This window comes from Castor canadensis, chromosome 4 (assembly GCF_047511655.1).
Source record: "Castor canadensis chromosome 4, mCasCan1.hap1v2, whole genome shotgun sequence".
NCBI lineage: Eukaryota > Metazoa > Chordata > Mammalia > Rodentia > Castoridae > Castor > Castor canadensis.
Genome location: NC_133389.1, coordinates 50,316,895 through 50,344,483, shown reverse-complemented (window position 1 = coordinate 50,344,483; position 27,589 = coordinate 50,316,895). Strand labels below are relative to the sequence as shown.

The 27,589-nt window shown below is 34.7% G+C and overlaps 1 protein-coding gene across 2 annotated transcripts in view; it reads left to right on the top strand.

Moving 5' to 3' along the window:
• The window catches only part of Rock1 (Rho associated coiled-coil containing protein kinase 1), a 123,859-nt gene extending 98,351 nt beyond the window's left edge, over positions 1 to 25,508 (top strand). For both annotated transcript variants that reach the window (XM_020169080.2, XM_020169079.2), the window contains exons 23-33: positions 3,577 to 3,742; positions 4,763 to 4,856; positions 5,351 to 5,439; positions 9,056 to 9,244; positions 10,211 to 10,370; positions 16,753 to 16,823; positions 17,018 to 17,106; positions 21,146 to 21,224; positions 21,386 to 21,647; positions 22,418 to 22,625; positions 24,037 to 25,508. In XM_020169080.2, the coding sequence (XP_020024669.2) occupies positions 3,577 to 3,742; positions 4,763 to 4,856; positions 5,351 to 5,439; positions 9,056 to 9,244; positions 10,211 to 10,370; positions 16,753 to 16,823; positions 17,018 to 17,106; positions 21,146 to 21,224; positions 21,386 to 21,647; positions 22,418 to 22,625; positions 24,037 to 24,040 (1,411 nt within the window). In that variant the 3' untranslated portion in view covers positions 24,041 to 25,508. The remainder of the gene's footprint in view (positions 1 to 3,576; positions 3,743 to 4,762; positions 4,857 to 5,350; positions 5,440 to 9,055; positions 9,245 to 10,210; positions 10,371 to 16,752; positions 16,824 to 17,017; positions 17,107 to 21,145; positions 21,225 to 21,385; positions 21,648 to 22,417; positions 22,626 to 24,036) is intronic.
• The last annotated feature ends 2,081 nt before the right edge of the window (positions 25,509 to 27,589 follow it).

The window sequence follows — 27,589 nt, the reverse complement described above, 5'->3', positions numbered from 1 at the left end:
ATCTAACCTTTTCTCTAGTACCTGTTCCCCTTTTCCTATTGGCCTCAGTTGCTTTAAGGTATCTGCTTTAGTTTCTCTGCGTTAAGGGCAACAAATGCTAGCTAGTTTTTTAGGTGTCTTACCTATCCTCACCCCTCCCTTGTGTGCTCTCGCTTTTATCATGTGCTCATAGTCCAATCCCCTTGTTGTGTTTGCCCTTGATCTAATGTCCACATATGAGGGAGAACATACAATTTTTGGTTTTTTGAGCCAGGCTAACCTCACTCAGAATGATGTTCTCCAATTCCATCCATTTACCAGCGAATGATAACATTTCGTTCTTCTTCATGGCTGCATAAAATTCCATTGTGTATAGATACCACATTTTCTTAATCCATTCGTCAGTGCTGGGGCATCTTGGCTGTTTCCATAACTTGGCTATTGTGAATAGTGCCGCAATAAACATGGATGTGCAGGTGCCTCTGGAGTAACAGTCTTTTGGGTATATCCCCAAGAGTGGTATTGCTGGATCAAATGGTAGATCGATGTCTAGTTTTTAAGTAGCCTCCAAATGTTTTTCCAGAGTGGTTGTACTAGTCTACATTCCCACCAACAGTGTAAGAGGGTTCCTTTTTCCCCGCATCCTCGCCAACACCTGTTGTTGGTGGTGTTGCTGATGATGGCTATTCTAACAGGGGTGAGGTGGAATCTTAGTGTGGTTTTAATTTGCATTTCCTTTATTGCTAGTGATGGTGAGCATTTTTTCATGTGTTTTCTGGCCATTTGAATTTCTTCTTTTGAGAAAGTTCTGTTTAGTTCACTTGCCCATTTCTTTATTGGTTCATTAGTTTTGGGAGAAGTTAGTTTTTTAAGTTCCCTGTATATTCTGGTTATCAGTCCTTTGTCTGATGTATAATTGGCAAATATTTTCTCCCACTCTGTGGGTGTTCTCTTCAGTTTAGAGACCATTTCTTTTGATGAACAGAAGCTTTTTAGTTTTATGAGGTCCCATTTATCTATGCTATCTCTTATTTGCTGTGCTGCTGGGGTTTCATTGAGAAAGTTCTTACCTATACCTACTAACTCCAGAGTATTTCCTACTCTTTCTTGTATCAACTTAAGAGTTTGGGGTCTGATATTAAGATCCTTGATCCATTTTGAGTTAATCTTGTTATAGGGTGATATACATGGATCTAGTTTCAGTTTTTTGCAGACTGCTAACCAGTTTTCCCAGCAGTTTTTGTTGAAGAGGCTGCTATTTCTCCATCGTATACTTTTAGCTCCTTTGTCAAAGATAAGTTGCTCATAGTTGTGTGGCTTCATATTTGGATCCTCTATTCTGTTCCACTGGTCTTCATGTCTGTTTTTGTGCCAGTACCATACTGTTTTTATTGTTATTGCTTTGTAATATAGTTTGAAGTCAGGTATTGTGATACCTCCTGCATTGTTCTTTTGACTGAGTATTCCCTTGGCTATTCGTGGCCTCTTGTGTTTCCATATAAATTTAACAGTAGATTTTTCAATCTCTTTAATGAATGTCATTGGAATTTTGATGGGAGTTGCATTAAACATGTAGATTACTTTGGGGAGTATCGACATTTTTACTATGTTGATTCTACCAATCCATGAGCATGGGAGATCTCTCCACTTTCTATAGTCTTCCTCAATCTTTCTTCAGAAGTGTATAGTTTTCCTTGTAGAGGTCTTTCACATCTTTTGTTAGGTTTACACCTAGGTATTTGATTTTGTTTGAGGCTATTGTAAATGGAATTGTTTTCATACATTCTTTTTCCATTTGCTCATTGTTAGTGTATAGAAATGCTAATGATTTTTCTATGTTGATTTTATATCCTGCTACCTTGCTATAGCTATTGATGATGTCTAGAAGCTTCTGAGTAGAGTTTTTTGGGTCTTTAAGGTATAGGATCATGTCGTCTGCAAATAGGGATATTTTGACAGTTTCTTTACCTATTTGTATTCCTTTTATTCCTTCTTCTTGCCTAATTGCTCTGGCTAGGAATTCCAGTACTATGTTGAATAGGAGTGGAGATAGTGGGCATTCTTGTCTGGTTCCTGATTTTAGAGGGAATGGTTTTAATTTTTCTCCGTTAAGTATAGTGCTGGCTGTAGGTTTGTCATATATAGCTTTTATAATGTTGAGGAACTTTCCTTCTATTCCTAGTTTTCTTAGAGCTTTTATCATGAAATGATGTTGGATCTTATCAAAGGCTTTTTCTGCATCTATTGAGATGATCAAGTGGTTTTTGTCTTTGCTTCTGTTAATGTGGTTTATTACGTTTATTGATTTTCGTATGTTGAACCACCCCTGCATCCCTGAGATGAAGCCTACCTGGTCGTGGTGAATAATCTTTTTGATGTGTTGCTGAATTCGGTTTGCCATTATTTTGTTGAGGATTTTTGCATCAATGTTCATTAAGGAGATTGGCCTATAGTTCTCCTTTTTGGAGGTGTCTTTGCCTAGTTTTGGGATAAGTGTAATACTGGCTTCATAAAATGTGTTTGGCAGTTTTCCTTCCTTTTGTATTTCATGGAACAGTTTAAGGAGGGTTGGTATCAGTTCTTCTTTAAAGGTCTGATAGAATTCAGCAGAGAATCCATCTGGTCCTGGACTTTTCTTTTTGGGGAGACTCTTGATTGCTGCTTCAATTTCATTTTGTGTTATAGGTCTATTCAGGTGATTAATTTCCTCTTGGTTCAGTTTCATCTTTTATTTTCTATGAGATACTGGATATTACTTGTTCATTTTGTAAGTTCTCTGTATGGCTCACTAATGTATATTCCCAGTGTACTCCCAGAGGCCAGGAAATTTGTTAGTGCTGTATGTCTTAATCCTAGAATAAATAGCATTTGGCACATATTCAGCATTCAGATAAATACTCGTTAGGTGAATGAAAGTATGTTCTCCTGAGGGTTTAAGGCAGAAAATTTGATTTTTGGCCCTCCCTTAATAGAAAATAATAGATAGCAATCATTTGTTCTGAAAACATTTATTAAGCACCTATAGTATTCAAGGAATAAAATGGTGACCAAGATAGCTTATCCAAGAAAGGTTTTATGAGAAGAACAGGCAAGCTAGAGTAATCTTGTCCTGATCTGAATGTCAGTTCTGTACATTTTTAAGTGATTTTCAAGGAGCATTTCCAGATATTTTTATAGTGGTTTATAAATGTTTATGTCTTCATGAACTCATTGAATTTCAGGTCACCTCACAGATAATTAAGTTTAACTTTTATTTTACACTTTTGATTAAAGTTAGCTGTAGGAAGTATAAGGAACTTGCCCAGTGTTCCTACCTAATTAGTGGCAGGATAAGGATCTGGATAAATCTGATTTATCAACCAGTGACCTTCGCACTGTGCCTTGCTTTCTTTCATTCCAAATCCACAACAAAGTCCTTTTTAAAAGAAGATGGTTTGAGTGGTTACATTTACTCCTTTTATAGAAAGTTTGCCATAGATTTAAAGTTTATTTTAAGCAATAAAATTCATAGTTTTTCTCATTGTTTTAAGCATATGATTAGGTGGGGAGAATGAACTGTATTTGTTTATATCCAAATTTCTTAAAAATCTGTTGCAGAGAAACACTTTCTACTCAGTTGGATCTAGCAGAAACAAAAGCCGAGTCTGAACAGTTGGCTCGAGGGCTTCTGGAAGAACAGTATTTTGAATTGACCCAAGAAAGCAAGAAAGCTGCTTCAAGAAATAGACAAGAGATTACAGATAAAGATAATACTGTTAGTCGGGTAAGTGTGATAGCCAGCTGAGTTACATGACTGTAAATTGATTGAAATCAAAATGGGTCACATTTTGAAAGGGTTAGAGTGACTTTGTATGTGTGTAGATTTATTTATACTTTTTACACAGAAATCATTCTATATTCATGTATTAAGTAGAGTGTTTAATCCAAAAGAGTTGTTAATAATTGAAAAATCTTACTTAGTACACTGGACTTTTCCTTTTTTGGCTATAGGTCTTATTTGTTCTATTTTATGTAAGGAAATACTCAGCTTAAGTTCTTTGTAGGTAGTCTTCAAAGAGGTATACTGTAGTCTATATAGAATCATAAGATGAAAAGTGGGAGTTGGAGAAATTTTTCTTCTTGTGAAATCACCACATGCTCTCTTGAACTGAGGGGGTCTAGTGCAAGTGGTAGAATGTTTGTCTAGCACACACAAGGCCGTAGCCTTGAAAATACAACCCAAACAAAAATATAATGTGATCCTGGCAAGTTGTTTTCATCTCTCTAAGCCTCAGATTCCTCATCTGTAAAACAGAAATAATAACTCAGTCCATATGATTGTTATGGGGATTAAGTGAAAGTGATATACAGAGAATGGTCAAATGTATTACTAAATGTAATCAATAAATATTTTATTATCATTTTTATCATCATTATTCAGATGAAAAAACCGAGGGCCAGGAGGATGATGACCTGCCCAGGCTCACATAGTAAATTAATGATAGAGCTTATAAGTATCAATTTCCCGGTTTCTAGTCTAATTCTCTTTATGTTACACTTTTTTCCTTTAATTCATATACATGTATGTGTGTGTGCACTTGCACACAAACAATTTTGCGAGCTAATAATTGTTTTTAAAATATTTAGACTTTAATTATATGCACATATTTTAAACTAAAACCAGGTATTTTCTATAGGTAAGCATTGTCTTCATCTGTGGAAAATGTGAAGTATTAAAGGTTTTAGCTTTAAGTACAAGAAGAACAAGGAGGCTGTAGCTTAAACCTTTGTGTGCTTTGTTTAGCTTGAAGAAATGAACAGCATGCTAACCAAAGATATTGAGTTACTCAAAAAAGAAAATGAAGAGCTAACCGAAAAAATGAGGAAGGCAGAAGAAGGTATGTCGGTTTTCTTTTTAAAAATAATTATTTGCCAGGCATGGAGGCATGCACTTATAATCCCAGCTCTTGGGAGGCCAAGGCGGAAGATCTTGAGTTTGAGGACAATTTGGGCTAAATAGCAAAACTCTATACCAAAAAACAAGACAGACAAACAAAAAAATCCACTTAATCTTAAATTCAGTGATTAATGTTCTTCCTTAGGATTTTAAAATATCTTGTTTTCAGGGTCGGTGGCATGGCTCAAGTGGTAGAACATCTGCCTAGCAGGCAAGGCCCGGAGTTCAAAACCCCAGTGCTGCCACTAAATAAAGAGAGAAAAACACAATCTAAATATCTTGCTTTTGTATATTTAATAACTCAGTAGCCTTTAAGAATTATCTTAATGAAGTTACTATGTAATGTATAGAAATTTGGATAATTTAGGACATTGTTTATTATGCAGAATTAAATTTTTTAATACTATATATAAAATAACATTATTTATTTTGCAGAATATAAGTCAAAGAAGGAGGAGGAGATCAGTAATCTTAAGGCTGCATTTGAAAAGAATATCAATACAGAACGAACCCTTAAAACACAGGTATACTTGCTCTCAGCCTTTCCCATGGGTTTGTACTTGAGTATCATATATTTAGGAAGATAATTGTTTTTCTTTGGTACTTTAAGGTCATAACATTTAAGTTTTTCAAATAATGTAAATTGTCTCCCCACTAAATAGAGATAGAATTTCAAGTTAAGAAAGCTAGCCTGTCTGGTAATTTATCTGATAAGAATGTGGTTTAGATTATATTGAAAATCTATTGGCTGGGCACTGTGGCTCACATCTGTAATCCCAGGTACTAGAGAGGCAGAGATTAGGAGGATCATGGTTCAAGGCCAGCCTAGGCAAAAAATCCATCTCAACTAACAAGCAGAGTGTGGTGGTACATGCCTGTCATTCCAGCTATGTAAGGGGCTTATATAGGAGGATTGTGGTCCAGGTTTGCCCTGAACCAAAAAAACCACAAGTCCTTATTTGAAAAATAACTAAAGCAAAAAAGAATTGGAAGTGTGGGTCAAGTGGTACAGCTCCTGCCTAACAAGTGAGAAGCCCTGAGTTCAAACACCAGTACCACCAAGGGGAGAGAAAAAAAAGAAAGAGTGCCTGTTATTGATGGTAGGAAAACATGAAAGAGAAAACACAATGAAAGCAAAGCAACAGAATGGCTTACCATAGGAATGGCTGCATCATTTTGCATTGTATTTAATTATGCATCTAGATCAGATTTTTTTCCATTAAAACTTGGTATTTTCTCATTTTACTAAGTTACCCAGTAATTCAAATTCTTCAGAGTAGTTCTGATAACCTACTAAGTACTTGGGCTGGTTTTTTTTTCCCAAGTGCTGGAGATTAAACCCAGGGCCTATGCATGTTAGGCCAGTACTCTACCTCTGAGCTAACCCCACCCCCTTCAGTTGATTTTTTATAATAAAAATTTTTTTCTTTTAATTAAGTAATTGTGTAGTCTCTTTCCTATTAATGTACTTTCTTTTTCACCAGTTCTTCATATTGCCACTAAAGTTACCTTTCAAAAATACAAATAATACATACTGAAAATCCTTCTATACAGATTTCACTTATGTTCATACTAAGACAAAATCATGAAGGAGAAAAGTTTGTGGAGTACCTAACAATATAAGTTGAAAGAAAACAAGCTAAGAAGAATATTTAACAGCATATATATTTGTAAACAGGTATAAGGGGGAAAAAATGCACTAGTTAAGAAAACAGTTGAGATACAAGCAGTAAAGATTTAAAAAATACTGAACCCCAATAATAAATCAAGAAATAGAAATTAAAACAATCTCAACGTCATCTGTTGACAGTCAGTCAGAGATGTAAATTAGACATAATACACCAGCTTAGTGAAGAACATGGGAAAATTCATATAGTATCTGAGGGAATAAACTGAGAATTTTACAGAAAACTTTGATAAATGTCACAATGTACCCCCGTGACAACAATAATAAAAAATGTAGCTAAATAAATAAAAACAAAAAATACAGTTTAAGAGTAATACAATTTAAAAAATGATTTTACAGAATAAAGTATTTTATGTGCATTAAAAATGAAGTAGATTTATGTGAAATAATACGGGGAAATAGTATTTCCCATTGATATACAATATTATATTAATGAAAAAAGCATATACAGTGATTCACTTTTTAATTTTAATATATGCGTAGCCAGGTGCTTATGGTTCATGCCTATAATCTTAACTACTCAGAAGGGTGAGATCAGGACGATCGGGGTTAAAAGCCAGCCTAGGCAAATAGTTCTTGAGACCCTATCTGGAAAATACCCGACACAAACACAGGGCTGATGGAGTAAGTCAAGTGGTAGAGCATTTGCTTAGCAAGTGTGAGGCCGTGAGTTCAAACTCCAGTACCGCCAAAAAAAAAGTATGTAATCTATTTTTACATGTAGGAAGCTTAGACGATATACCCAGCACATTGAAGAAATAGCATAGAAGGCTATATCAGAAGTGGCCTTTGAGGAGTGTGGCATTACACGATTTCTTACTTTCTTCATAATATATCTCTGTAGTTGATTTTTTCACTAAATATGTGTTACATTTAATGTTTAAAAATTCAAATGCACATTATGAGGTCCATGGAATAACTTTTTACTGTTAAAATTACTCAAGGGCTCCTCATTCTAAATACAACCTAAATTATATGGGAATGATGATGTTAGGGCTTTCTTTCTGTCATAATGGAAAAAGCTATAGTTTTTTTTTTTAACATTACTATAGAACAAACATACCATGGCTTACGTTTAATGGTTTATGTGGCTAATTTTACATGCTTTTAACATTCTGTCTCATTTGAATATACTTTTTTCCTTTTGGCAAAAGGGATTAGCCTCAACTACATTTCTGTGTACTTTTACTTTCAAAAGGGCCTCTGGATAACCTAGTCACATGCCTGCCCTCTGCTTCCCTGTGTGTCCAAAGGAAGGAAATTTCTCCAGCCTTTTTGCCTGTGTTCCATTTCCTCTGCTTATAACGCTTTCCTGGATTCCCTCCTTCATATCATTTCCTCCTTGTTTATCCAATATTAAAAGTTGTCTTTTAAGAAACATGTGGACACTCCATGAAGCAAGCCTTCCCTGACTTCTCTAAGTCTCAGTTGGGTATCATTCCCATAACACCCTTGCCTGCCTCTTTGTTTTATTACCACTCTGCTATTTTGCTTCTGTGTCTGGCTCCCTCACTAGACTAGGATGCCTTTGGGGCACAACTGTATTTTTATCCTTTTATCTATTACCTAATAAGAGTACTCACAATATGAATAACTACTAAATAATTGTGGAACCATGAATGGATTTTTGCAAACCTATCTGATCCGTACATTAGAATGGTAAAATAGGTCATTATTAATTACTTGTGCTACCAATTACATCCCAGCCTTCATTAGTTTGTCTTAATTTTCATATGCACAAGAAAATCCTGCTTACCAATATTGAAAAAAACATATTTTTAGGGGAGATTTAAATTGGATGACTACCTGTTGACTGTGGGTTTGGTTGCATGAAAAACTTGTGTATAGCTGGTTCTCACCATTCTCTGCTATGTTGATTCTGACTTCCTGTTGTCTTTATCACAGTTTTTCCCCTGCCCTGGTATTCCAAAATTAGTCAAGCTTAAGCAGTGGGGTGAGGAGGGCTTTCCCACCCACCATTGAGCAAATCCCTCCCACAATCCCACTGTACCCACTGTCAGTATTAAGGCACAGCAGCCTAACCCTGTCTCAGAGTGCAGATGTGGTAACCTGCCAGCGGCTCTGCTCTGTTGCACACAGTTGAAAGCCACCAGGTGGACTTAATCCCTGTAGTCAGAGCAGAGCCATCTGGCTGTTCTGGTCTGGCCTGGACCACAGCAGGCAGCGCGCCTGCTTGGTTGCTAGAGGAAGAGGAGGCTTGGGGAGGAGAACAGCCTGCATGCACTACCTTTTGGCCTGGGAGAAAGACAGTGTTTTGTGTTTGCTCCACTGATGCTTCAGATTATCCTAGCAAACCTTTCCCATCCTGGAAAATGTTGAAAACAACCATTCCTGTTTTTGTTTGTTTTTTATTAAATCTTGCACATAGAGAGATTAATTAATTGAATGACTACAATATAGATTCTTACTAATTAATTTTAATATTTGAATAGGCTGTTAACAAGTTGGCAGAAATAATGAATCGCAAAGATTTTAAAATTGATAGAAAGAAAGCTAATACACAAGATTTGAGAAAGAAAGAAAAAGAAAATCGAAAGTTACAACTGGAACTCAACCAAGAAAGAGAGAAATTCAACCAGATGGTAGTGAAACATCAGAAGGAGCTGAATGAGATGCAAGCGGTAAGGTTTGCATGTATATGCAGCACTTTTGGGATTATTTTCTTAAATGGTTAGCACTGTATACACTGGTTGTCTGTCTTTAGCTTGGATTTCCTTATATAAAAAGTTTATGTTTTAATGTATGCTCTTCACAATTTAATCATTATTCATCTTGAAAACCATAAGGATACTCTGTTATCTATTGGTTATTTGTAGCTTGAGTAGTTTTTACCAGTTAGCAGCTGCTTCATTTAGAGGCCTTGCTTTGAGAAAAACATTCAGGAATTTCATTTCTTTGGTTTCTAACTGAAATTGGAATATGGCTGTTGTCAATTGACTATAGGTAAGGTAGAGTTTTCAAAGTACCATAGCTTTTTTATTTTCCCTAGTTAAGACTTTTCTGAAGTCAAGATGTCAGGTTTAATTTTTTGGTACTTCCTGACATGTTAACATAAAATTATGACCATGGTCTCTGAAATAAGATACACTTACATACAAGCTTTGACTCTTATTGTTTATGGTTGTACCATCCTGAGAAGTTTTCTGTACCTTTTAAACTAATTCATGTGGAGCCAGAACAGCAGTTCCTAATGTTTTAAGTTTTTTAATGCTTTACATTTAAAACTCCTCTAAAGCAAGGAGAAAAGGAGCATATCCTAGTATTGCATTACTGAGAAAGAACTTAACATTTCTACATTGCATCAAAAATCTGTGATGGGAACCAGATGCAGTAGGACATACTTGTAGTCCCAGTTACTGGGACTGAAACAGGAAGAATGCTCGAGCCCAAGAGCTTAGGGCCAGCCTGGACAACATAATGAGACTCAGGTTCCAAAACAAATTAAAATTTATGGTAATAAACATTCATAGTTTACAGCAAATTTTTCATATTAGCAATTTAAACAAACTTATGTACATTTAAATTCTTAATATTGGAACTTATTTGAACTTGGCTATTTACATTATCTTGGTATTTTTTGAAAACAGCAATTGGTAGAAGAATGTACACATAGGAATGAGCTTCAGATGCAGTTGGCTAGCAAAGAGAGTGATATTGAACAGTTGCGTGCTAAGCTTCTGGACCTTTCAGATTCTACTAGTGTTGCTAGTTTTCCTAGTGCTGATGAAACTGATGGAAACCTTCCAGGTAAGAAAAATTCTATTCTGTCCATCCAAGTTTGCTTAAATGTCATGATTTTTTTTTTCCCATTTGGTTTTCTACCTCTTTGTCATTTGGGCTAAGAATTTTTATGAAGGAATTCTTTCTGATACCCAAGACCTATTGTGGTGATTGCTAGCTGCATTTTATGGAATAAAAACAGCCATAAGCAGTCTTAGGCTATTAAAATGGATCTCAGAAGCTCTACCTGAATAGAAACCTAGAGAGACATTTTATTAACCTATCTTCAACAGCCTAATTCAATGGTGAAAGTTGAAGCCACTTCAACCTCTCATTATTTAAAGAAAATTGTACATGGCTTTTGTGAGTAACAGTTATTCAATGCTTTATATATTCTTATGCTAAAACTAAGAAATGTTCTTCATAATCAGAGCTATAGTCTGTAGTAGTGATATTCTGTAATTAGATGGTCAAGTTTTAAGTTTGGAGAAATAGATAAAAGGACTTGGGTGATGTAGTGAGGGGGCAGAAGTCAAAGGTAGATGTAAGCAGCTAAAACTTCACTTTTTCCTTTGTCTTTTTTCCTAATAGAGAGTAAATTTTAAAATATACACAACCACGTTTTTGGCTTAATTGTAGTAGAGATGACATGAATAGGTTATAGATATTAAAACATGCATTTACATAAGTTATAAACATTTCCCATGCTACACATTCTTAGTTCATGGTTTTGGAAGTTCAGTTACATGGTGATAGAAAGTTTTGGTTTTTTTTTTGGCAATTCTGGGGTTTGAATTCAGGGCCATGAGCTTTCTAGGCAGGTACTCTACCACTTGAGCCACACCTCCAACCCCTAAAAATAGATTTTAGTTAGTATATTTCCTGAATAATACATGGATAAAAAGATATTTATTAAGCAGTGTAAATTATCATATTCTATCTTAATACATTACTTGTTTTTTGAGAAGTTATTTATATAAGAAACTTGATAGAGCCAGGTGCCATTGGTTCGTGCCTATAATCCTAGCTCTGGAGGATTGCGGTTCAAAGCAAATAAAGAATTTGCAAAACCCTACCTTGAAAAAAACCTGTCACAAAAAAGGAAGGGGGCTGGCAGAGTGATTCAGGATATAGGCCCTGAGGTCAAACTCCAGTATACCCTCCCCAACAACAACAAAAAAGAAACTTGATAGACTACTAGAAATTGTTAATCATTTTAGGAAGTGAATTCAAGTTCTGCTTATATATCTTATGGTCCCTGTCCTCATTTTTTGATGATTTTGCTAGCCCAAAATGGGTATCTGGGAAGAGAATAGCAGGGGAGGAATATTTCCTGTTCTAGTAGTTAAGGAACTTTTCTGTTTTTTAATTTTTGTCTCTCTGAATCTGTTGCCCCTAAAGTACACATCATTATAGGAGGATCCCTTTGGATTTAACAAGAACCTCTAGCTTCAGCTCTTTGAACATCTTTCTAAAGTTAGACTTAATCTTCAGTAAGAATATGACTTTTAAGAAGTCAAGCTATATTGTTTTGATTTTTTTAACAAATTATTTAATTCCTTCTTTGTTAACCCCAATATATACTTTTGAAGTAAAGGCTTTCTTACTCTACTTAGTGTCAGTTAAAAATCTTAACCAGGACCTTTTCTTTATTTCATCCATTTCAACTTCGTTTATGATATTTTATGTGCACCTGGGTTTTCTTTACATTGGGTTAGACATTTCACCTTTTTCTCTTTTTGCAGTACTGGAGATCGAAACCAAGGTGTTTAGGGCTTTGCTCATGCTAGGCAAGCACTCTACCATTGAGCTACATTCCCAGCCCTTAGGTTAGACATTTCAGAAACATACACATTATTGGTGAATATGTCTACAAGTTTCAAGATTGAAAGATGAGTTGGAGAGACCTCCAAAGAAATAGGTGATAATGAGTTTTATCCTCCATCCTGGCTTATTCAGAAAGGCTAAATGCAAAGGATTGTCAGATGGTTTGGTAGACTCAGGTTAGGAATCCATTTACATTTCAGAACCATACCTAATAAGTGTTTCTACTGGCTGTATTCTGAGCTTAAGTGCTTAAAATGTTAGTGTATTTTCAGGGATTTTGTTTTGAAGGTTGCCAAGTTCCAAAGTTCTGGGGACCAGTTTCCATTTCTATAAAATGAGATCAGTTAAGTATCATTGTGTTCTCAATGTTGAAACTTTACAAAGATCTCCGTAAGGCTGAATTTCAAATGTCATTTTGGAAGTAGAAATTAATGGATAATCTTAATGTTACTTTCCTCTCTGGATCAGATATTTTGTTACTAAACTGAAAAATCTGTATTAACTCCACCATTTAATAGCTGCTTAAAAATAGTCCTTGGCAAATAAAAGTTGAGACTTTACAGCCATATTTAGGAGAAATTGCTAGAGTGAGTTTTTTTGGTTTTGGTTTTTTTTTGGTGGTACTGGGATTTGAACCCAGGGCTTCACGCTTGCTAGGCAGACGCTCTACCACTTGAGCCATTCTGCCAGCCTGATATTCATTTTTAATATCATTCAGATGTCTGAAAAATTTCTTGAAGATTTTGACTACTTAAGTAGCACTTAAGATTTTCTAAATCAAAAATGAAATATGGGTCTTTTATTCAGTGATTTGGCTTTTTAAGTGATTGAGTAAATGAACTGATACTGTGTCTTTCATTATTTCTCTTAGATTTCAGCATTCAACATAAAAATTCTAATTTAATTATTTTACTCATTAAAAGTTCAACCTCTGTAATCTTTCTCAGTGAACATCTTGTCATTAACTAGATTCAATCTCTCCTAGATTTCCCAGTTCTGAAAGTTTTAGGAATAAATGTTACTCCTCTCACTTAAAACTCAAGATCTAAGACATTCATTCTCTTAATTCATTTATGTCTTCACTCTTTCTTTGGCTCTGTGGCATGTTGTGACCTAGCACACTGTGTAAATAGAAAAATTACCTTTTGTTTTATAGTTTGCCTTTTGCCTAGATGATAAAAAAAGACTTTAATGTGATAAGAAATCTCTTCCTCATTCTTTCTCTTTCCTTGTTTGAGAACTGTTGACCTAGTTATCTGAAGAGAAGATAGTAGATGAAGAATTCGGAAAAATACTCGATGAGTATATTTATTATCACTCATGAATTATTTTTCTCACTCTTTTTCATCTATCTTGATGTCAGGTTCTATAAATTAAACCTGAGAACAGTAAATTGCTTGGGATGTTTCCAAGTATGTGAATAAATGAAGGTTTCTGACTTCACCTTATCAAAAATTTGGAGATAATTAATGTATCTGAATTCTTGATTTCATTTTCTTTTTTATGGCACTTTTAAATGTAATTAAAATACTTCAGAATTGTTCTCTACTCCTCTTTCTTAAGCTATATGTGGTATATCCAAGTAAATTCTGGTAACTTTCAAAGATTAGCATTGATGTTTCAGTTGACTGTATTGGATGTTGATTTACATCAAGTTAGATGCTGTTTCTTATTTAGGTAAAAGAATCAATTGTTACAATAATGCATATCTAATTTTTTTGTAAGTTTGCTTTTCTTTACAAATATATAAAATGGTTGATGAGACTCTATTCTCTGACTAAGTTTCTTTTACTTACCTGAAGAACGCAATCCCTGTGTGTTTATGATGTGAAAGATGGAATTTACAGCGTTTCACTTTCAGTTGTCACTTAGGTCACACTAAGCCCTGGCCGTAGAGGTCTTTGTAAGAACTAGGAGGTGTATGAACTTGCACCTAAGATAGGTAAGGAAAGGAAACCAAGAAGAAGTTAGTATGTATTTGTTTTATCTTTACTGTTGAGCTTAGTTTAGTTGCTGACTCAAAACTACAGTTTTAAAAAAATTGACATTTATTTTCATAGAGAAATAACTGGACAGGGTGAGGTATTTTGGAATGCATAGTTTTATATAAATGTCAAGATTTCAAGGGCTTCTATTTTCAGTGAGGGACTACTGCTATTAAACAGTCTTAATTGTATCACTAAATATTAATACTTTTCATTCTAACATTCATCTTAATATTTTCCAATCCACACTTTAAAAAAAAGTGCTGCAGTTTTTTCAACATTAATGGGAAAATTTCCTAGCAATATTTTTTTTCCTTTTGTATGATAAAATATTCATGATGATCAGTATATGACCAGCTTTTGCATGATATTTAATGTAAAACTTTTTAAAATTTTAATCATTATTGACAGAATGGTCTTAATTGACTGGTTAAGAAAAAGGCAGAATAGCAAGTAATCAACAAATGTTTATCAAATAACCTCCTATCCCATGGGATCTTTTAGACAATGTTAGTATATGGTGACTGCTCTCAGAAAAGGAGCTACCTGAGAACACAAAATAATTGCATGAAATAAATAACAGCAACTAAGAAAAATTAGAAGAGAGAACTTAAATATTTTGAACTTATCTCACTATTTCCTCCGCTTTAACAAACTACAATTTATATGAGGGGACTAACCCAAAATTTTAGAGATATTACGTATATCACAAAAGTGAGAATAAGAGGAACATTACTCACAGTTCAATAAACTGCAAAGCTTGTTTGGGAACAGACCAACATTGTGTTTAAGAAACATAAATGCAGAAATTAGACAGCCTGGATTTGAACCATAGAGCTTTTACCAGATACTCATAGTTTGGGCTAAAATTGATGACTCATAACTGTAATCCCAGATACTCAGGAGCCAGTGTGGGCAAAAAATTACCAAGACCTCATCTCAACAAATAAGATAGGCATGGTAATCCCAGCTACTTGGGAGGATCAGGATCAAGGTCCAAGGCCAGCCCTGAGCAAAAATCTGAGACCCTCTCTGGAAAATAACTAAAGCAAATAAAGTCTGGGGAGTGTGGCTCACATGGTAGAGTGCCTGCCTAGCAAGTGCAAGACCCTGAATTGAAACCCAAGTACTGCCACCATAAAAAAAAAAAAAGATTTAATATTCAATAGAGTAAGCTTGAGCAAGCAAGTCAGTTCACCTTTTTTTAAGTTTTGGTATCTTCATGTGTAAGTGGAAGGTGACTGTGGAAGCTATCCTATGTTTCTAAGAATATAATACCCTATTTTCTGGACTATTCAAAGTCCAAATATGAGATACTATTTATAAAACAATTAATGTTCAGTATTGTCACTTATTGTTGCTATGGTAGTGTACTTTAGGGTTGAGCATGGTGGTACATGCCCATGATCCCAGCACTCCTAGAATTGAGGCAAGAGGATCAAAAGTTCTAGGCCATCCTGAGCTACATAGGAGACATTGTGTCAGAGAGAAGAGAGAGAGAGAGAGAGAGAGAGAGACTGAGCTTTATAGGTTTTAAGTTACATGGAGAGAGACAATATATATTCCCATTAGGATTGTAATTTGAACCACAGTATAATCAATCACATTATAACATCATATTTTAAAATTGGTTACCTTTTCAGTCTTTCATGTTTTATGTATAGTAAGAGAGATACAAAAGAAGTGTAATTTGAATTTTCTTGGCTCCAAGCTGACATGATCACTTCTAAGAGGACCATCTAATCCCCCGGATATTGCTTATAAGCATGTTAGATTTAAGCAGTAGTGACAATTATAAAAGGCTTTGATGGAAATAATCCAGGAGTTTATGATGTGCATAAACAGGTTTAAATATTAGCAGTTGACAACTGACTTTTGACATTTCAGTTTATTAAATTATTATATTATAAACTTAAAATGCTTTACATTTCTTTAGTTTGAGAACAGTTATAATTGGACTTGCTTATAGAATTTAGTGTTCCTCCCTCCAGGGAATTTGGACAATTTTATTGAAATTGTTTTGAGCGTTTTGCCAAAAAGTTTAACAAAATGTTGTACTGAGAAAACAAATAAAATGCTTGTCTCTTATTCTTTATATCTAGTTGATTCTGCCTGCATTCCTTATTTATTTATCTCCTATTCTTGTCTTCTGTGAGTAATAGGACACTTCTGTACTTTTGCTTGCTATTTATCATAAATCATGGCTATGATTTGTTCCACTGCTGCATTTTTTGTTTTTTCTTTTTGCTCAGTATTTTATATGAATGTTAAGTGATATTTAAAGTCTTCTATATCATACCATTTAAGCTGCAGTCCATTCCAGTCTTGCCTGGCTCTTAAAGACATTGTTACTTCATACTTTTGTAATTGAATACTAAATGTTAATTTTATGGGAAAAGTGGCTTGGGATTTTTTTCTGCAGTACTTGTATGGCCATTATAGTTGATTTGTGTGATTGAAGCATGAAAAGCAAATTATAGCATTTATCCACTTAGCTGTTTTCAATTGCCTCTTGCTGCATGCCATCAGACAGCTTGTGGTAACTGCTCCTTTGCTTAAAATTTAACACTGATTCCCACGTGTGCTTTGTCTCCTAGAGTCAAGAATTGAAGGCTGGCTTTCTGTACCAAATAGAGGAAATATCAAAAGATATGGCTGGAAGAAACAGGTACTATATGCCTAACTTTTTTCTGATATTTTGTTATATGTTTCACTTTGAAGCATAGAACTTAAGATTCACTACTTTCTTATTTATTAACATTGACTTTAATACAATATAATCCGGGCATAAATGACAAATACTTCACTTTAAACACAGTTCATACTGTTCTTCTAACTATTCTTCCCTTTTTGTCATTTCAGTATGTTGTGGTAAGCAGCAAAAAAATTTTGTTCTATAATGATGAACAAGATAAGGAACAATCCAATCCATCTATGGTATTGGACATAGAGTAAGTTACCTTTGATTGAATTTTAAGTCAGTTGAATATTAACTTAAGACAATGAATTATTTTAGACTTAAAATTTTTTTACATTTTGTTTTATTTAAACAATGTTAGCCACTTTTCTGTTTTTCTTAAACATTAATTTTTTGTGGGGGTAATATTGGGGTTTGAACTCAGGGCTTTGCACTTGCTAGGCAGGCACTCTACCACTTGAACCATGCCTTCAGCCCTACAAACTTAAATATTAATTTTCTATGACTTCTTACCTTAGCAAAATGTGAGAAGGAAATATTTGCACACCTAATTCATATACTTGAAAGATTTTTTTTCCAACTGTTTATTGGTTTTGAGTTCAGATAGTATCTTAAAAAGTATAGGATTCTTCTGTCATCGGATTGACACCATCAGTTTGTAATAAGAGAAAATATAAACACAGCTATTCTTATTTTAGTATATCAAAATGGCCTACCAAGTATGGGGTTTTTCTTCCCTTGTAATCATGCTAAAACACTATCTGTATTACCTTCTGCGCTATAGTATACATAAAGCTAAGTAAGTTCCATATTTAAGGATCTTCTAAAACTAGTGATAGAAAAGATAAAACATGCAACAAAATGTAAATTCAAAGGGAAACATGGTAAATGCTATTCATGAGAAATGTGAACTTAAATGAAGTATTACCATTCCTTTGCAATTAAATATTTATGAACTGGTTATGGTTAGGCTAGAATTGGAATTGAATGAGATTAGAAAGTACCAATATTTTATTTCCTTTTTTAAAAAAATAATAAGTTTGAATGGAATAACACATAAACATTAAAATGAAAGACAGCTTTTATCTAAGTTAAATACATTTTAGGTGGATGATGGGTTTTTTGCCCCTTTCTTTATTGTATTTAATTTTCACATAATCACTTTCATGGCTCCTAGTCAATTCAGTGACATTTGACCATTGTAAACACTCATGCAACTACCACCCACTACAGATAAAGAACATTTCCATAACCCTGGATCTGATTTCTGTCACCGAGATGAGTTTTATCTAGTCATATAAATGTAATTATACAGTGTGTACATTTTTGTGCCTGCCTCTTCCACTCAGCGTCGTATTTTTGAGATTCACCTGTGGCATTATATATATTGATTGTTCTTTTTATTGCTGATAGGATTCCATTGAATGAATGTATCACAATTTGTTTGTCCATTCTTCTGTTGATGAACATTTGTATTGCCTCCAAACATTCTTTTTGTTGAATTATGTTTTCATTTATCATACAGTAAATATCTAGATATAGAATCCTGGATTATAGATTAGATCTGTATTTAGTTTGAATGTGTGGAGGGGTGGTACTGGTGTTTGAATCCAGGGCCTTGTACATGCTAGACAAATACTCAACCACTGAGCTACATCCCAGTCCCACTGTATTTAATTTGTTAAAAAATCTACTAGTTTTTAGAAATGATAATAACTATTTTATCCAATAGTGTATTCATTTCAGTTGTTCCCATGCCCATTTGGTGGTGTCAGTCTTGTGGTCCTGGGGATTTGAACTCCTGGGCTGGTTAGGTAGGCATTCTACCACTTGAGCCACAGCCCCCAACTCTTTTGGTGTTATTTTTGAGATAGGGTATTGCACTTTGGCCTGGGCTGGTGGCCTGGGATGGCAGTCCTCCTGCCTTCCCTCCCAAGTAGTTGGGACTGTAGTCATGTACCACCACACCACACCCTGATTATTGTTTTAATTTGCATTTTCCTCATGACTAATAGTGTCAAGAATCTTTTCATGTGCCTATTGTCCTTTTTTCTTTAAAGACTTGGAGCTCACTATGTTGCCCAGGCTGGCCCCAGATTCCTGGGCTCAAGTGTTTCTCCTGCCTCAACCTGTGCCTGGCTTATTGACCATTTTTATGTCTTTTCTGAAGTGTCTCCAAGTTTTTTTTTTTAATCCATTTAATTGGGTTGCTTATTTTGGATTAGTTTTGTATAGCTTCTGAACAACAATCCTACGTTGGGTTGGGGATATAGCTTAATGGTAGTAGTGCACTTGCCTAGTGTGCACAAGGGCTCTGGGTTCAATCTCCAGCACCACAAAAAAAAATCTTATGTTAGAAATATATAATGCAGATATTCCCCAATTTTGACTTGCCTATTCATTTATTAATGATGTCTTTTAATGAAGATCAGTATATTGATTTTTTTAAATGGTTAGTGCCTTTTGTAGTCTGTCTAAGAAATTTTGCTTGGAAAGGTTGTGAAGGTATTCTCCTGTTTCATCTGGGAGCTTTTACTCTGCTATACTTTATGTTTTTTTCTTTTTATTCATATGTGCATACAATGTTTAGGTCATTTTATACTTTATGTTTAAGTATTATGGTTAACCTCAAATTTTGTATTTTGGTAAGAGGCAGTGGTTGAGCTTAAAGAGGTTTTTTGTTTGTTTGTTTGTTTTCCTATGTGGTTATCTGGTTGTTCCAATGGTATTTTTTTTTCTTTAACTACACCTGAACTCGTCATTTTTATGTATTGACTTTGAATCCTGTAACCTTACTAGGCTTTTCTTATTTTATTTTGTTTTGTTTTTTGGTGGTAGAGTTTGAACTCAGGGCTTCTCCCTTGAAAAGCAGGCACTCTACCACTTGAGCCACACCTCCATTTCATTTTGCTCTGGTTATTGGGAGATGGGGTCTCAAACTGCTTGCCCAGGCTGGCCTTGAACCATAATCCTCCCAGTCTCGGCCTTCCAAATACCTAAGATTACAGCATGAACCACCAGCACCTGGCCTTTTCTTAATAGTTTTATAGGTGTTTTTTGGGTCAATTCCATGGGGCTTCTACATAGAAAATAATGTCATTTCCAAATAATAGTAATTTTACTTTTTTCTTTAGTTTTTATGCCTTTATTTCCTCTAGGATTCATTTGATCACCACCATAGTCAAAAAATCAGAATAATTCCATCATAAGGAATAAGCAGCTTCTTTTCTCCACCCCTTAATAATCCCTGGCAACATTAATTTTCTTCTTGCATCCCTATAATTTTCTCATTTTGAGGATATTATATAAGTGAAATCAAATAATAGTAACCTTTTGTGATCAGCTTTTTTCACTCAGTATAATTTCTTTGAGATAAATTTTACTTGTAATTGATTTTTTTAAATTGTTTTTGAATTGTACAGTTGACCCTCTGGATCTGCAAGTTTTGCATTCAAGGATTCAACCAGTCACAGATCAGAAATATTTCAGAAAGGTAGAGAGTGCTTGCCTAGCATATGTGAAGCCCTGAGTTCGGTACCATAAAAAAAAAAAATGGAAAAGAAATGTTTGTCTGTGCTGAATACATGCAGACTTTTTTCTTGCCATTGTTCCCTGAACAATATAGTATATCAACTATGTACATGGCATTTACATTGTATTAGGTATTACAAGTAATGTAGAAGTGACTTAAAGTATATGAGAGGGTGTGCATAGGTCATATGCAAATATTATACTATTTTATATATGAGACTTGAGCTCCTTGGATTTTGGTATTTCAAAGGGGCAACTGTTCGTCAAGGGACAGTAGTACCTCAGTTTGGGTGATACCATTCATTTGGATTATTTCCAGGTTTTGGTCATTAGGAGCAAAACTACTGTGAGCATTCATATATAGCTTCTGTATAGATACAGTTGTTCATTTCCCAGAATAAAGACCCAAAAAGTACAGTTGCTAGGTCAATATGGTAGATATATATCCAGTTTTATAAAAAATTAAACTTTTTTTCCAGAGTGAATCTACAATTTTATATTTCTACCAGCATTGTTAAGAGTGATTCACATTCTCTACATCTTCACCAGCATTTGATGTTATTACTGTTTTTACTTTGAAAATTCTGATAGATGTAGAGTGAGTCATTGTGGTTTTCATTTACATTTGCCAAATGATTAATGTTGTTGAACATCTTTTCATTTGCTTATTTGCCATCTGAATGTCCTCTTCAGTGAAATGTCCATCATTTGCAACAAATGAGTTTTTATAATGGCTTATGTCATATTTATTTTCACCTTAGTAAATTGTTTCATGTTCGACCTGTCACGCAAGGAGATGTATACAGAGCTGAAACTGAAGAAATTCCTAAAATATTCCAGGTAAAAATCTGAAATTATACTTCTAAAGTCTTTTACCTAATTATGAAGGGTTTTTTTGTGACGTAAATATAAAGTCTACCAGCGTTTTCATGCATTTGCAACTTTTATTTGTAGACTAAGTTCTTCTTTTAATTGCCTTCCTTTACCACTCCTGATTGTAGATACTATATGCAAATGAAGGAGAATGTAGAAAAGATGTAGAAATGGAACCAGTACAACAAGCTGAAAAAACTAATTTCCAAAATCACAAAGGCCATGAGTTCATCCCTACACTCTACCACTTCCCTGCCAACTGTGAGGCCTGTGCCAAACCTCTCTGGCATGTTTTTAAGCCACCCCCTGCCCTAGAGTGTCGAAGATGCCATGTTAAGTGCCACAGAGATCACTTAGATAAAAAGGAGGACTTAATTTCTCCATGTAAAGGTAAGGCACAACCATTATTCAGTTTTAAGTTCCAATAAAATAACTTCTTCAAGTGTAACAATTTCTAAGCACAATTTTTGGTTTTTTTCCTTTAGCAGTATGGGATGGGGCTTACACTTGCTAGACAGGTGCTCTACTTGCATGCCCCCAGCCCTGAGTGTAGCAATGTCTATACTGCATTGAAGGAGTGGGTTATAAAATGTAAGATTTTGACACTTAGTGGAACAACATGCAGCAATCCTTTTGCAGCTAGAAATTGAACATAATGTTTTTGAAAAGAATCACCCTCTTCAGAAAAAATAATTAAAAATGCCACTAAGAAATTATTCTAAGATGGAGAGAAGAGGTATAGTTGAGTTCCAGCATTGTTCCTTCTTTGAATTTTTATCTCTTCTGTATTTTCCCTTTGCCTGTTTTCTGTGCCTGGACTATCTTGTTGTACCATAGACAAAATGTCTTCTGGTTAATCAGAGACTTGAGGAAAAAAATACACTGTAGCTATTTTAAGCTAAGGAACTTATGTTCTATACATACATTTGTTTGTTTCACTTCTGCAGTTTTTCGTATTTCTGATTTTACTTTTAATTTTCTTTTTATATCTATTTGGAGTTTTTTTAATTTTTCAATCTTAAAAATTAAAGACAAAAGGATACTGCCCAAGCATAATTAAGCACAGTTAGCATTGTATAACTTTAAGAATTTGAAAAATTGTACATTTTGATGTTTTTTTAATGTATTGTTTTAATTGTGGTTTTTTTTTTTTAACGTAGTAAGTTATGATGTAACGTCAGCAAGAGATATGCTGCTGTTAGCATGTTCTCAGGATGAACAGAAAAAATGGGTAACTCATTTAGTAAAGAAGATCCCTAAAAATCCACCATCTGGTTTTGTTCGTGCCTCGCCTCGGACGCTTTCTACAAGATCCACTGCAAATCAGTCTTTCCGGAAAGTGGTCAAAAATACATCTGGAAAAACTAGGTAAGGCTTGAAGTGTTAATCTTTTTAACAATATGAAAAATGATTGGATAACATTTACTAAAGTCAGAGATCTAGCTGGGCATGTTGGCCCACTGCTATAACCCACACTTGGGAGGCTGAGGCAGGAGGAGCTGAAGTTCAGTGCCAGCCTGTGCTGTAAGACGAGTTCCAGATCTGTCTGGTGTGCACAGCAAGACTGTCTCAAAAATACAGGAGGAAAAAATAAAGAAGATCAGAAATTGACTTCTTCTCACCACAGAGGGCATAATTTATAGCTAGATCTTTATATATATGACTTGTAGTTGCTTTATAAATTAGTTTAACTGATTCTTGTTAGAAACTAATAAATGTGATATCCATGTCAAATTTTATTTTCCAGCTTAGTATACATGACATATGTTTAGCTCTTAATATTTTAGCCAGACATTTTCTTAATGCAAATATGTTCATGTAAAACTTTCCTCTTCTTTATTTTTAACTATGTTAGCATTGGTTTTTTCCTTTTGAAAATCAAAATTATTTGATATTATTAGTGAATATGGTGTTAAAAATAAACTTCCCAGTTTGAGTCCCCCTTTTTTATTTTTGATGGCATTTTTAAAAAATGCTGTGACAAATAGTTACAGTACATGATTAAATCCTTTTGTGGGGCAAAGTTATATCTCATTAAGTTCTCATTTTACACATGAATAAATTATGCTCAAAGAAATAAAGCAACTTTGCCAAGACTACACAGTCCATGTAGTCCAGTTCTAAAACTTGTTTTTCCTCCGTGCCAATTACCAGCTCTCCCTCAAGTGTAATCCCTAGATTACAGGGCTATTTGAATCTAGAAGCTGAAACCTAACACTGATTTTTTTTTTTTCTGCTAATGTCATCATGTCTTTTAAGCAGGTTTAAAGCCATGTTTAATCTACTTCTTTTCTTCACTTTCTACTGTCAATAACCAAGTCTACTTCTTTGAAAAGACTCATCACCTCTCCTTCTGTATTTCTGAGCTCCCATACTACTTATAGTTCATCACATCACTTGGCTTAATTCTGTAGAAAGCTATTTTAGCCACCAGGATTTAGGGTATAAGCTGAATCTGATGTATTTTAAAATAAGATTATACCCAAGTAAGAAAATATCTTCAAAAAAGTGTAAAAGTAAAAAGGAGTCAGCAGTAAGTGTACTTTTCCTTTTCCTTGTTTTTCAGGTTTTATGTAATTGTTGGTTATTTTATATAAAGATGATAAATATTTACCTTTCCCTCCTTTTTGTAGGCAGGATGGTGTAGTGCTAAAGCATCGTGCATGCTAGCCAAGTATTGTACCACTGAGCCACACCCCAACTCCCTTCAATTTTTGTTTCTTATATTTTTAAACTGAGTGCATTTCTTACAGGCTTTTTTTTTCTTTTTTCCCAACAGTTAACCATCTGACCTACTGCCTTGTGGAATTGTGTGGGATGCTACCTGATAAACCAGGCTTCTTTAACCATGCAGAGCAGACAGGCTATTTCTTTGACACAAGTATCACAGGCTTCAGGGTTAAAATTGCTGTTATTCTGTCCTTGCTTTGGCACAAAAGCACACTGAGGGTTTTTGTTTTGTTTTGTTTTTTTGTTTTTAATTGCGGGTTTGCCTACAGGTAGATTAGATTAATTATTACTATGTAATGCAAGTACAGTTGGGGGAAAGCTTAGCTAGATATATTTTTTTAAAAGGTGCTGCCTTTTTGAATTTCTAAGAAAACGCCTGTCAGTTGTGATAGAACAAAGTTTTCCTCATATGAGTGAGAGGAAGGAATTTTCACTTTCGAGTGGAATGGACATCACTATCAAGATCAGCTCATGGAAGGAGTAAAGAAAATATCTCAAAATGAGACAAGTTTTTTTTATGACTTAAGTTTTTGTGCTCTTGCAAGACTATTCAAAACTATTTTCAGAAAGCAGTGATATCACTTGAACTTCAGTGCCCTCACTGTAGAATTAAAAAGCCTTACTGTTGATTGCCCATGGTGGACTTGATAAAGAGATTAAATATCTTACATTATGCTTTACAAAATACTGTATATGTTTCAGCAAGTTTGTAGGTTGGGGATTGGGAGATGACAAAAAAATTACATTTAATCTATGCATTTTTGCCAAGCCATATGAGTTATTTTACTACTAGAGACATTAGGAACTAACTGTACAAAAGAACCAAGTTCAAAAGCATTTTGTGGGGTACATCATTTCTGTAATTGTATAATGTATTTCTTTGTGGTTTTAAGTGATAAAGACATTAAGTTAACAAACATATAAGAAATGTATGCACTGTTTAAAATGTAAATTATTCTTAGAACACTTTCAGTGGGAGTTGCATTGCCCTTTTAGTGCCTTAATTTGAGAGAATTATTTTACTGCCATAAGTAAGTATAGAAATTTCAAAAAACAGATTTTTCAAAAAATTATGTGTATCGGGTTTTTCATTGAAAATTGGTTAATTTAAAATATTTAGAGGTTTGGTAGACTTTCATATTGAGTACAATCTGCATCAAACTACCTGCTACAATAATGAATGACTTTATAAAACTCTGCAAAAAGTATACAAGATTGCACCAATATAAAAAGAAAATTATGGCAATACATCCATGATGTTTTCCAGTTAACATAGGAATTACCAGATAAATACTGTTAAACTCTTGTCCAGTAACAAGAGTTGATTTGCATTTAGCAGTATGATTTATTGTTTATTTTTCTTAACCAAATACCTCCTCAGTAATTTATAATGGCTTTGCAGTAATGTGTATCAAATAAGAAGCACTGGAAAACTGATCGTCTCTAGGATGATATGCATGTTTCAAGTGGTATTGAAAGCCGCACTGATGGATATGTAATAATAAACATATCTGTTATGAATATGCTAATGACTCTGTGCTCATTTAATGAGAAATAAAAGTAATTTATGGATGGATGTGTTTAATAATGACTACTATGGTGTTTCTCGTGGCTGGAATGAATGAAAAACATTCTACAAATTAGTCCCTGATTATATACAAGTGTTTGTTAAATTTTGTGACTAGATTAAAGTGTATTTTTAAGAGATAAAACTTGACTTGGGCTCTAAAACAAGAGTGGCTCTGAAAAGTTGGCTGTGTCTGTTGGGAACCAATTTTCCATGGGTCTCGTGCAGTTCTGCACATCCTGTGAGCAGAGGCTTTGACATCCTTTGTTCTGGAATATCATTTCCAGTGTTATCTATGTAATAAGCAGCCTTGGAAGATAGAATGTCCCTGTCCAGAGAAAGAAGGCTAATTTAGAGTCCAGTATAATAAAAACATCTCCCTATGTAGTTAAAGTTGCACAGGTTTACTTGAGCTCATTAAGAAAGACTTGGGTTCTGTAATCTTGAGGTTCCCTACCTGTGATGCAAAGCCACTGTGCTCAGCTGAGCCACTCTGGCATCATCCACAAGAGACTTGAAGGGCAAGGGAAGCTGATGGAATGTGAAGTTCATGCTGCTTGTTGTGCTGTGAGCAATAAAGTTATTTGGCTCTGATCCAGGAGTCACAAGTCTTCTGCCAGGATCCATGAAACTGTGACAAATTGGGAAAAAACTCATACCCTTCACAGTGCCTGACAATGTCCTTAGTACCTCTATCACCATTACCTAAGGTATTAAGACCCTCAATTGTAGAGAACAGTTAATTCTAAGTTTAAGCAAGAAAGGATTTTTTAACAAAATACTCATCTGAGCATAAAATTGTTGAGAACTGAGAGGATTGTGAGTTCAAGGCCAGCCTCGGGCTATATAGGGAGATCCTAAGTAAATAAATAAATAGTTAAGAACTGAGAGTTTTAAGGGTGATTCTTAATACCACGTTGTAGAATGAGATTGGCCAGGAGAACCACTTCCTCTTCTAAGTTCAGGAAACCACTTGCTCCCAAAGTGTACCACCATTGTGATTATCCAGAGAATACTGTGATGAGGACACACGAGCACTGCTGTTTCTCTGCAACTCTTGCACATCTGCTATGATCCAAACTCTATTAGATGCTTAGTACCACTCCTCTTGTCACTTAGGAGCTCATGTCCACACACTAGGATCTCTGTGCACTCTGCCTCAGAAAAATCACTTCCATGACCCTGCTGCATCAACAGCACAGCCTTCATTCCACATCTGAATTCTATAGCTGCATCTTCTTGGCCAAAAATTAAATCACATCTAGAACTCTTTCTGAAAGGAAGTTGGAAATGTAGCTTCTACCTTTTTCTCCACTTTTATAGGAAGACACACTTAGGATTATGGAATGGAGGCTCCACATCAAGGCAGTCCATCCACATACTTCCAAGTTCAGCTGAGATCTAGTGGCCTCTAGATTAGAAAGAAAATACAGCCATTATCATTATTCACAGGCTCAATACAACTGTGATCACCTGTCATTATTTGGGTTGCAGCTTGAACAAAACCCATCTACCCTTCATGTCATGAAAGAATCTAAACATGATAATCACACAATTACTTGGTAAAATGAACTCATTTACTGTTTATATTGTACAGTTATACCCTTCCCCCTTATCAAAGGGGATATATCTTAGGACCCTCAGTAGGTGCCTGAAACCAGGGATAGTACCAAGCTATATACTGTAGGTTTTTTCCTATACAGACATACACATATTTAATGCCCTTTCCATCTTAACTAACCACTTAACATATATTGTGGCCTTAAATTTGCAGTGTAACAGCACAAATTTCTTTTTTTGCAAATTTCATAGATCCATATGTCTTAGTAACTGCAGGATATTAAGTAAAAAAACTTTTTACTTTTATAGCCTTTCTTTGGCATATCTGAATTGCCAGCACACTACTTGAACACAAGCACATGATAACACAGTCAGTCTTACAAACACGAGGCCTACGAGGTGACTAATGGGTCAACAACATACACAGTGTGGATTTACTGAGGAAGATTCGTATCTTGCACAAGACCACTCAGCA